The sequence below is a fragment of the Lontra canadensis genome, unplaced genomic scaffold (assembly GCF_010015895.1).
Source record: "Lontra canadensis isolate GAN:19392208 unplaced genomic scaffold, GSC_riverotter_1.0 scaffold33, whole genome shotgun sequence".
NCBI classification, from domain to species: Eukaryota; Metazoa; Chordata; class Mammalia; order Carnivora; family Mustelidae; genus Lontra; species Lontra canadensis.
The window spans coordinates 9,930,750-9,943,580 of record NW_022631027.1 but is presented as its reverse complement, the minus strand read 5'-3'; the positions used below and the strand labels follow the sequence as shown (position 1 = coordinate 9,943,580).

The 12,831-nt window shown below is 34.7% G+C and overlaps 1 protein-coding gene across 4 annotated transcripts in view; it reads right to left on the bottom strand.

Annotated features, from left to right (window-relative positions):
• Positions 1–12,831, bottom strand: part of PTBP2 (polypyrimidine tract binding protein 2) — an 85,025-nt gene that overhangs the window by 56,233 nt on the left and 15,961 nt on the right. For all 4 annotated transcript variants that reach the window (XM_032867194.1, XM_032867191.1, XM_032867192.1 and 1 more), the window contains exon 3: positions 2,911–2,986. In XM_032867194.1, the coding sequence (XP_032723085.1) occupies positions 2,911–2,986 (76 nt within the window). The remainder of the gene's footprint in view (positions 1–2,910; positions 2,987–12,831) is intronic.

Here is a 12,831-nt window from a genome sequence, read left to right as displayed (position 1 = left end):
CTCTCTGGGAAACTTAATTTCTATCCATGTGTATTCAAGTTCATTAACTTTTCTTCAGTTGTCTCCAGTCTGTTAGCCCCAGTGAGTTTTTCATCTCAAATATATTTCAGAGATTTCTATATGCTACCTCTCTTTTCTCTCTTAACACATCCCTCTATGTGTTCACTCACTACATAGTATTTTCCTTCACAGCTTTAAAAATATTTATAGTCCTTGTCTGTTAATTTCATTATCTATCATTTTGGTGTCTGTTCCTATTTAATGCTTCCCGACTTTATGGAATGTTCATGCTTTCCATAATCTGTGATTTTTAATGGTGGATATTGTGAATGACAATGGTGAATATTATGAATGACGGTTCACAAAATGAAGACTGAATCATGTCTTCTTTAGGGGGTACTGTTTGGTTTAGGCAAGCAATTAAAATTACTGGTGATCCTTAATGTGTTGTCAGGCTAAACTATCTCAGTTTCTTAACTTAGTCTTAAGGTTGGCACTTAATATAGTGTGTGATCCATTCTCTACAAGACTGGGTTTTCTGTAGTCTAAATTAAATGCCTGAGTTTCTCGCCAAGATGTCTGCATTCTGACTTTCCAGAACTCTAAGGTCTCAGAGCACTAACAACCTTTTGGAACCACCATTCTAGCTCTCAGCCCCAAAGCAGCTCATGACAGACCATGAGGAGTTCTCAACCTACACACACGCAGCCCAGCTATTATTCAAAAATGCTCAATCAAATGAATCCCCACACTGAATTCTGATCCCTGCTCTATGCTTAAACCTCTGGACAGCTACCTTTTCTAGGACCCTTCTCCACAAATCCCAGATGTCTGAACAGCTTTGAATTCCAATCTGTCTTTCTGGCTCAGTAAGACTTCCGTACTCTCCTTAGATTCCCCTTTCCTGCGCTATATAACCCAAGGAAGAAAGCCAAAGTGATTATGGGATTCACCTCATGTGATAATGATCTTATTCCCTTCTTTCAGAGATCATTATCTACTACTGTCTATTCATTAATTCCAGACAACAGTTTTCCAATATAATTTATACAATTTCATAGTTTTTCATTTTGGAGGGCATCTCAGGGGGAGAAGGGAAGGCTATTACCAGTTATTCTGTCATAGCCCTACATATTAATTTTTAAAATGTTTCAGCTATTCATCACTACATATATTGTTTTAAAAAAATGAAACTAGCAAAACAGCATTACAGACATTTGAACCTGTTTAATTATTTGTATACCATACTTTGACTATCAAAAAACTATAGCCTAGTGACTTTGTTTTATAATCATGGAAAAGTCAATAATAATGATGTGTGGGCAAATTCATTTTCACACCATTATGACTATATTTGGTAAGTACCTCATTAACTGAACTGCCAGGCATGTGCATGTGCGTGCCGAAGTGTACATAACATAAGCAATAGCTACCTAAAGTAAATCAAAATGCTTCTAGTCTTTTACAACCCTTTTACTACCCAATACAATTAATTCCTCAAGCAAGTAATTCACGAAAGGAACTCTGATTTTAGGTAAACAATGTAAAATGCAGGGTTATAAGGTAAACTAATTCAGTTGTCGTCGTCGTCGTCGTCGTCGTCGTCATCATCATCATCAGATTCAAATTTTGGTCCATAAAACTAAACTAGAGTTTACATTTGTTTAGACAGACATTACAAACAACTAACAATGTTATTTCACACATATACAAGAAAAATATCCTAAGTATGAAGATCATTGGGAGAGAACATTAAGGAACTCAATTCAAACAATTAAAATATTATTAGAGCAAAGAAAAAAGGGTGAAAACACACAAAAAAAGACAACTATGTAGCTGAATCTTTTTATTTTTATTTAGTTGGGCTTTAGAGCTTGTGGGATGCAGAATACTTAAAACACAGTAATTCCCTTTATCTGCAGTTTTGTTTTCCATGGTTTCAGTTACCAGTTGTCAATCACAGCCCAGAAGCAGACCTTCTGAGATACTGTACCTTAACACTGTATCACAACGCCTACATCATTCACCTAGCTTCTTCTTATCACACAACCATTTCATCATCTCACATCATCTTAGGAAGACAAAGGGTGAGTACACCCTTCATAATACTATACTGTTATCATTGTTCCATTTTTAGTTGTTGTTAATCTCTTAATATACCCAATTTATAAACTAAGCTTTATCATAGGTATGTATGTATAGGAAAAAGCATAGTATATTTAGGGTTTTATACCACCTGCAGTTTCAGGCATCCACTGTGAGTCTTGGAACATATGCCTCAGGAAGTGGGGCGGGCGGGGGGGGTGGTGAGGACTATGTAAAAAATATTCTAAGACACGCAAACACAAAAACTAAAAACAAAAGTACAAAAGGGCAAGAATGGGAGGATTTAGAACATGAGAGAAAAAGGTTTATATTTTTGTGATTAAAAAAAGGCAATAAGGGGCCGCCTGGGTGGCTCAGTGGGTTAAAGCCTCTGCCTTTGGCTCAAGTCATGATCCCAGGGTCCTGGGATTGAGCCCCACATCGGGCTCTCTGCTCAGCAGGGAGCCTGCTTCCTCCTCTCTCTTTGCCTGCCTCTCTGCCTACTTGTGATCGGTCTGTCAAATAAATAAATAAAATCTTTAAAAAAAAAAAAAAAAGGCAATAAGACTTAGTTAGGTACTTGCCCACAGAAGTCACCAAGTTTAGGTTTTTTACTTTAATACATTCTTTACACACTTTACACAATTTTTTACACATATATACTCTATTAAAATTTTACTCTGCAGCATTTCAACAGAAACATTTAAAACACTTAACATAAATTAGAAAAGGCTATCTCATAAAAGACTATAAATTTTAGTTTTAATATTCTGCCCCATAAAATGGCAAATAATTAAGCAACACTGTTGAGAAAGAAACACTTACCTGTAACCACCATGCTGCTCATATTAGAGTTTGGACTACTGAGAACACTGCCTGAGAGTAGTTCGTCAGATCCTCTCTATAAAAAAAACAAAAACACATTAGCATAAGACATCTTTAACTTTAAAAATATGAACCTGTCACTTATCTATATTTTTCAAATATTCACTGAAAAACAAATGTCAGGTGTTATACTATTGGGGAATAGCTTAAAATTTCAACCCCTAAAAAAGAAAAATTAACTCTACTTTCTTGTCAATCTTTCTCCCTTTCCCACAAAACCAAAACTTTTTCCTCCTTTCCTTTCACCTAAGTATTGGTTCACTATCAACAAGAAAAATGTTTTCTTTTTGTGCTTTTATTTTTTAAGAGCAGTTTTAGGTTTACAATAAAAATGAGAAGGCAGCAACAGAGATTTCTATATATTCCCGGTCCCCAAACATACACTGTGTCCCTCATTATCAAAACCTCCCAGCACAGTGGTACAGTTATTACCAAGGATCAACTTGCAGTGACACATCATAATCAATGAAAATTCAGTTTACCTGAGGGTTCACTCTTGATCTGTACATTCAATGGGTTTGAACAAATATACAATGACATTATTTCTATCATTACTGTGTTGTATACAGTATTTTCACTGCCCTAAAAAAATTCTCTATGCTCTGCTCTATTCATCCTTCCCCCAACCCTATCCCTGGTGAGGGGGAGTTACTTTAGAAAATAGTTTGGAAGTTTTATAAAACAAATATACTCTTACCACACAATCCAACAATTGTGCACCTTGGTATTTACCCAAAGGAACTGAAAATTCAATGGACACACAAAAACCTGCACAGAGATATTTATAGCAACCTTATTCATAGTTGTCAAGACTTGGGTGCAACCAAAAATCTTTCACTAGACTGAATAACTAAACGGTGGTACATCCAGACAACAGGATATTTTTCTGAAGTAAAACAAAACAGGCTATCAAACCATGAAAAGATAAGGAGAAACCTTAAATCCATGGAATTAATTTTTCTTTAGAGCGTTAACTGTGTCTCAATTCATTCTTTTGCAAGTGGATGTCCAATTGTTTCCAGCAGCATTCGTTAATGAGACTGTATTTGCTCCATGGTATTGCATTTGAGCCTTTGTCAAAGATAAGTCAACTCTATTTACAGGGGGCTCTACACTGGGCTCTCTATTCTGTTCCACTGACCTATTTGTCTATTTTTTCACCAGAAAAAAGTTCTCTTGATTATTGTAGCTTCACGGTAAGTCCTGAAGTTGGGTAGTGTCAAACCTACAGTCTTGTTTTTCCTCAATATTGTTGTTGGCTATTCTGTATCTTCTGGCCCCCTGCAACCTGCCCAGAAACTTCAGAAACCACTTGCTGATATCCACAAAATAACTTGTTCTGATTTTGAATGGGACTACATTAAATCTATAGATCAAGATGGAAAGAACTGATATCTTGACACTATTGAGTCTTCTTATCCACAAACATGGACTATCTCTCCACTTATTTGGGGTTTTATTTCACTCATCAGAATTTTGTAGTTTTCCTCACAAAGATCGTCTATATTTTGTGTTAGATTAATACCTAGCTATTTCATTTTCTGGGATGCGGTCAAGAGTATTGTGTTTTAGGGAATGCTGTTGGGACCCCTCTCACTCTTGAGAGCTTTTTCTGTATCTTCACTTAATACCCTTCTATCACTTTAAAAAAAGAAGTATTTTTTTCATTTCAAACTGCATTTGTTCACCACTGATACATAGAAAAGCAACTGACTTGTATATTAACTTTGTATCTTGCAATAGTGCATTAGTTCCAGATTTTTTGTCATTTCTTTCAGATTTTCTACACAGGCTATCACGTCATCTGCGAACAATAATTTTATGTTTTGCTTCTTGATCTGTATACCTTTTGTCTCCTTTCCTTGCCCTACCACATCAGCAAAAACTTCTAATAGAATGTTTAAAGGAACTGATGAGAGGGAATGTCCTTGCCTCCTACCTAATCTTACAAAGTGCTGAGTTCCTGCACATTAAGTATGATGTTAGCTGTAGTTTCTTTGTAGTATTTTTTAAAGATTTTATTTATTTGTCAGAGATCGCTCACGCACAAGCACAGGGAGTGGCAGGCAATGCAGGCAGAGGGAGAAACAGGTTCCCTGCCAAGCAGAGAGCCCAATGCAGGGTTCCCTCCCAGGACCCTGGGATCATGACCTGAAAAGGCAGACGCTTAATCGACTGAGCCACCCAGGTGCCCCGTAGACGTTTTTTCATCAAGCTGAGGAAGTTCTCCTAAAACTGGAAACTACTTCTAGCTTTTGTAAGTGGATGATGGATTCCGTCAAATGCTTTTTCTGCATCTATTGCTATTATCATGTGATTTTTTCCTTTTTCTGGACTGTTGATGTGAGAAATTATCCTAATTTTCATTGTTTTTACAGCTGAGAATGCCAATACAGCATTAAGAAAAGGTGCTCATAGTTTAGCTTCCACCTACCAGCTATGTAACTAGCTTACTTAACTATTCTAAGCTTTCTCATTCATAACATGGAGAGAACATTTATATCAAAATCCTTGGGATTAAATGTTATGATACACAAACATTGATTACCAGACAGCATGCCTGGCCCTCATGGGCAGTGTTCACTATAATATTCCCAAGTGCCAACCAAGCACAGGGCGCACATATAATTGTTGACTAAATAAGTGAATGAATGCTTATTAACAATTGCCCTAGTTCTCAAAAAACAAAGACTCCCATACTTTTCAAAAGTATACTTGAATTCTTTTCAATACATCTTATCAGTTTGCTTTTTAGATGTGTGAGTCAAAATGCTTCCATCCCAGTGGATTCATAAGTCTGGAGATGAAGAGTGAGGAATCTTAGATCTACTGAAGTATAAAAGAAAGCCTGTAATCCTGATGTGATGCATGCAGGACACCCTCTCCTTCCTACAATGTATGTAGGAAGTATGTAGGAAATAGGAATGACAAAGTCTTGTTGATTTCTTAAAGAAAAAGAAAAAAAAATCCTTTATTTGTGGGCTTTTTTACTCCCTCAAATGATTTCACACATGCTGCTACAAGAGCAGGTTTAACAGCCTTCATATCTGAGTCAGCAGAATATCAAGTTATTTGAAATTCTGGATATTTTTACCAAAATTACTGAAAATGTTTATAAACTTTTTTTTAAATTATGTTGGTCTTTCCACTGAGTATAAAGCTCACCAGTTTTATGATCAAAATAAGTGATTCTATTGTACCGAAAATATTAATGTTTCCACATTAACGAATGGCACAGTTTTACTTGATCTATCTTGGCATAGACACTTAAGCTGGAAGAGAGATAAAAATCGAATGACTCAGGACTCCTGGGTGGCTCAGTTGGTTAAAGCCTCTGCCCTTCAGCTCAAGTCATGATCCCAGGGTCCTGGGATCAAGCTCAGCATTGGGCTCTCTGCTCTACAGGGAGCCTGCTTCCCTTCCTCTCTCTCTGCCTGCCTCTCTGCCTGCTTGTGATCTCTGTCTGTCAAATAAGTAAATAAAATCTTTAAAAAAAAAAAAATGACTCAACAAAATAGTGATTGATAGATTTTCCACAGTAGTGACTGCTGAAACAAACTGAATTAAAACTTAAATTCGGATTAACAATCTCTACTAAAAATATGTATTCTCAAAATTCACCTAAGATGGATGTCAAGTGATGGTAGATTCATTTAAAAAAGGAAATTAAGTGTTAAGATAGACATTGGTGTCCCTTTTTAAATCTGACCACAGAAACTTTTCCTCCTGTGTAACAAAAATAACCATTTTGTGAGAAGTGAACATCCCACAAAATCAGGAAAATAATATGCAAAGATACGATCTGCATGTAAAAAAAAAATAGGTGTAAAAAATAGTATGAGTAGAAAAATTAAATGACATTTTATATTCATTCCAGTACTTGAAAGGTTTCTAAGTACCATCTACCACTCCCAGGTAGAAGGCCTGCTGAAGCTATGGAAGGCAAACAAGAACTGAAGACTGAGGTAGGCTGACTAGAGTCCCTGGGCTCTGTTAGGTTTCAGGACTGAGAACTGCCCAAAGACTTTCTTTTCTGGAGAGCTAAAAGTCATGGGGGCAAGGATGCCAACCAACATCAAGTTCATGAGAAAAGCTAGATTCTCAGAAAAGTAGGTACTCAGTGAGTCTTTAAACACAGAGGTGCTGCCAAGGAGACTCGCACTGGGTGCTAGCTACCTACCAGAAGCCGTGGCGAAGCACTAACTCATACAACGCAATAAAAATACAGACTACGGATGGCAATGGTACACTGAAAGGATCAATAAAAAACAAAATTGAGTTTTAAACAAAAGAACAGACAAACCTCAGTGTGAGAACAGCCAAAGGAAAAAATAAACAGCACAATTATATATTATCAGACCATGCAGACAAGAACAAAAGCTTAGAAAATAATGAAGCAACAAGGTGAAAGAAAGCTGGAGCAGTGAATAACCTCATCAAGGAGACTGATACCATTTTCTTAAACCAGCAGGACTTTAGCTTATGAGAAATAAACTTGCCTATTTATAACACTATGTTCTGCATTTAATACAGTAACTTAGCCTTCACCCTAACATATATTTACCTAAAATGTAAAGAAATGGCACTGTAATTTTAACTGGCTATCTCTATAAAGAGGGAGGGGAGGAGGAAAGAAAAAAGAAAAAAAGAAATTGGATCCATAATACAATACACAAACAAAAAATAATTTTCTGATGAATTAGAGACCATTGTAAAAGGCATAACTTTGAAAATTTTTGTAATGTATGAAAATATCATCATGATCTGAATATGTGGGACTTTTTAAATTAAAACACAAGAAAATGAACCATGAAAACTAATAAATTCTCCTACAGAGTGGCCACAAAATCTCTATAAAAGAAACTGTATCCCAACAAGAGATTAAAAACTTGAAAACCATTATTAGAGACTGCTTTAAAGATTTTCAACAATCAACAGCTAAGATTCCCAAAAGAACAAGGGAAATATTTAAATGGATAGAAAAAGAACATATAAATAATTTTAATTATGATGGCACAGATAACTTGTAGCCATATTAAAACTCTATCCATTAAATTAGCAGCTTTTCTTCATCAAAACACAGCATTAAGAAGTGCCAAGGAAAACTACCAACTAGGAGAGAATATTAGCAACACATATAACCAATAGAAAATCAGTAACTTAAAAAAAACTACAAAACTGGTTAAATTCAAATTTTTATTAGGTAAAGATACAAGTAGGTATTTGACAAAATTTCACAAAAGTAGAAACACTAATGGCCATAAACATATTGAGGGAAAAATAAAGATGTAACACTTCACTAATAATTAGGAAAATATAAAGAAAGACCAAAGAAAATATTATACGTTAAAATGTTAAAAATTAATGAATTTAATACTTGACCAAGGGCTGATGAGAATGTGAAATGGCAAGAACTCTTATATACTAATGTTAACATAAACTGGAGCAATATTTTGAAAAAGAATCGAGTATGACCTTGAAAAGCTCAACATACTCTACACATTGTAGCACTATTTATTCTTAGATATAAACTCTCAAAAAATTGGCGACATGCACCAAGTAGTACAAAAGTGTTCAGAGCAGCACTATTCTTAAGTCAAAATGGTATATGAATGAGCCAGGTGAATTCCAACAAGAAGAGAAATACATCAGGGTATTTTCACAGATTAATACTACACTGCAATGAATATTACATAACTACAAAAGCATAGCTAATAATTAAAAACATCGTTAAAGTTAAACATAAGTCACAGAAAACATAAAATGGGCATACCATTTTCATAAGACTCAAGAAAACACAGAATAATATATTTTTGCCATATACATGACAAAATCACATATAAAAAGGATAAAATAATTCCTGGCAGTCACTACTCATGGCAGGGTAGAAGGGAAATTAAAAATAACACAAACCACATGCAATAGCATTGGTAATATTCAGTTAATTAATTCCACATAGTTAGAAAATTCAAGTCCAAAAAATTAGAAAATGAGAAGTTCTCCCCAGCTCAAAAAAAATTAAATTTATTATAATTCCTTTTCAAAATCTTATACAAGAGAATCACACCACAAATGCTGCTTCACACCGTCTTCCTTTCATTTAACAAAACAGTTTAGAGATTCTTTAAAAACTCAACACTACCAATATACTTCATTTTATCAACATTTTCATCACATTCTAGTATACTGGTGTACAATAGTTTTTTAAGTTCTCAAGCTGTTATGTTTCAGTTACATGCAATTCATCCTTGTATTTAAATACCCATGAAAGTCACAAAAGCAGATCATAATCTATATAACCAGTAACTCAATAAATTCCATAAAGAAGAAATTGTACAAACCATATTTGCTCAAACACAGTAAGACATTTTGTTCGATGAGGAAAAAGAAAAATAAAAATTCAATTGTTTTAGCTTGATTAAATGAAATTTTGAAATGGTTCCCAAATAACTTGGATCAAAATGAGCATATAAACTTAAAATACAGACTTGAGAAAATTAGAAAGACATTACCCCCATTAAAAAAAATAGGCAAAGGATTAAACTGAAAAGCCATTTCATCTTGCTCACAATAAAAACCAATTCAAATTAATACATTTAAGTGCCATCTCATGTATCAGACTAGCAAAACCCCAATATACTCAAAATTGGGCAGGCTACTGGGAACAGAGACACTCATGTACTTTCTATATAGTGGTACCAGGAAAAAAAAAAATTCCATGTATAACCATGGAATGATTTCCAGGATACACTTATCATTAAAAAGGAAGTTATAGCTGTCTGTATACACTGCCACTTTCTCTCTAGGGTGATGGGATGGGGAATGTAGGAAGCAGTTCCTGTTTGTTTATATTGGATAAGAGTATAAACCAAAAATTAATGAAAATGGTATCTATAATGGAATAGAAACAGCAAATTAGAGTAGACAGGAATTTAAGGATCATTATAAATGTAGTTTGTTTTACTTTCACTTGGGAAAATTACGCCAAAAATGGGAGGATCCTTAAAAATTGAAAGCAAAATGAAACCATTAAACCTAACTATCAACTTGGCAGTACAACCACACATAGAATTCTCTCAATAAACTTCAGAATTCTGTAATTACACTATAAGGACAAAAATAACTGCAAAGAAACCTCAAACTATATTCAGTAATTACAATGTCAGTGTAGTACTGATGTTCCTTTAAAAAAAAAAACTAGTATACATATGTAGTATTTTGTTAATATTAGCAAGCAAAAACATTCAATGTACAAGAGGTACAAATATAAAATCAGAAAAGTAAAAATTATAAAGTTAAATATGAACTGAAAATAACAAATGAGCTCACAGTATTTGTCTTCAAAACACTACTGGCTCTGTCCACTAAAAGAGCTTTGAAGTAATAACAACCTAACAGCAATTAACACCTCTGCTCTCACATTACTGTGGTCTCTAAGGACCACTACCCATCCAAAGGAACCAGAATTTTCATAAAGAAATGGCTAATAGGGGTCTGGACAAAGAAATGGTACTTCAAGCAAGTTAAGTATCAAAGCTATCTGTGTTATGAGTTCTTACTGGCTCAAGATGAAACAAAGACTCTAAAGAATGATCAGTGCAGTAAGACTGCAAAATAAATGTAAAAGTCCTTGCCACCACAATGATTCTAACAACAAAAAAAACTCACAGTGGCTAAACTGGAGATTACTACAATACCAACTTATCAGGACATGTTTTTAAAGTCAAAATCTAACCTGTTTTCTCATAAAAAAGGATATTCCAGTATGTCAAAATCTAACCTATTTTCTTATAAAAAAGGATATTCCAGTATGACAAATACTTGATGTAAAAAGTTAACAGGAATCTGAAATATGCAGGAGTAAAAAGAGTAACCATATTTGCAATGCCCAATGAACTGCAATTGTTAGCTAATAAAACCAAGGTGAAAGAATGATGGAGCACTCTATATTGGATGCATCACACCGACAAAACCCGAACCTACCGATAAATGTTGACATCACAAAGATAATTAAACGTATTTCTCCTGGTGTGATACAACAGGAATTACAAAAAGCCCATCTACAAGATATCCTTGCTAAAAAGTAAGCCAGAATCTGATCAAGCCTCATCTCAAGAAATAGGGTATGAGGAACATATCAAATGACATGGAGGTATAATCACCAAAATCAACAAAGTAGAAAATCGCATAGATGACCCAGTTTCTCTAATAATCAATAAAAGAAAAAGCGATAAAGGGAGAGGGGAAGGTAAACTGATTTATAAAGAGACTTAAAAGGCATTCACTAGGGGGGGCCTGGGTGGCTCAGTGGGTTAAGCCTCTGCCTTACATTCAGGTCATGATCTCAGGGTCCTGGGATCAAGCCCTACATGGGGCTCTCTGCTCGGTGGGGAGCCTGCTTCCCCTTCTCTCTCTCTGCCTGCCTCTCTGCCTACTTGTGATCTCTGTCAAAAAAATAAATAAAATCTTTAAAAAAATGTTTAAAATTTTTTTTTTTTAAAAAGGCATTAACTAAAATCAACATATCGACTTCCCTTGATTCCTGATTTGAAAGGGGGGGGGACATTTTCAAGGCAATTGGGAAATTTGGACTACTACTGGAAATTAGATTGTATTAACAAACTATTTTATATTTTATTTAAGTATAACAATGGTATGAATATCATCCTTAGGAGATTATATCTGTTAGAGACACACAATACAATACTTAGGGATGGTATGAAATTATCTAGATTTCCTTTAATATTCTCCAAAAGGAAGGATTTGTGTATTACTGTACCAGTCACACCACTTTCATGCTATCTTGAATGTTTAAAAATGAAGCTTAAAAAATTAAAATGAAAAAAAATTGACAAATATATGGAAAGACATTTTGTGCTCATGGATTAGAAAAATCAATACTGTTAAAATGTTCATACTACCCAAAGCAATCTACAGTTTCAATGCAATCCCTATCAAAATTCCAGTGGCATTTTTCAGACATAGACCACACAATCATACTATTTGTATGGAACTGCAAAGGACCCATATAGCCAAAGCGATTTTGAGAAAGAACAAGAAAGCTGGAGGCACCACACTTCCTGATTTCAAACTAGTAATCAAAATAGGATGGTACTGGCATAAAAACCAGATACACAGATCAATGGAACAAAAATCCCACATATTTAGGGTCAATTAGTTTATGACAAAGAAGCCAAAAACATAAAATGGGGAAACAAAGTCTATTCAATAAATGATACTAGGAAAACTGAACAGCTACATGCAAAAGAATTAAACTAGACTACTACCTCATACCATACACAAAATTTAACTCAAAACAGATTAAATATTTGAACATAAGACCTGAAACCATAAAACTCCTAGAAAAAAAACATAGGTGATAAGCTCCTTAACACAGCCTAGGTAATGATTTTTTGGATTTGACACAAAAGCAAAGGCAACCTAAAGACCTCCAGAATGTGAGGATATATTTGCAAGTCATAAACAGCTGTCCCCTCTTATCTATAATTTCAGTTACACATGGTCAACCGCAGTCTGGAAGCAGATGATCCCTCTTCCGAAGTACTGTCAGAAGGTCAATACCATCCTAATCCTACATCACAATGCCTATATCATTCACTCACTTCATCTCATCACGTAGCCATTTTATCGAATCACAAGAAGGGTGAGTAAGTACAGTACAATAAAACATTCTGAGAGAGAGAGAGATCAAATTCACCTAACTATAAATGGTACTATTTTTTTAGTTATTGTTGCTAATCGCTTACTGTACCTCATTTGTAAGTTAAAGTTTACAAGTATGCGTGTACAGCAAAAAAATATATATAGAATTAGGTACTATTTAGTTTTAGGCATCCACTG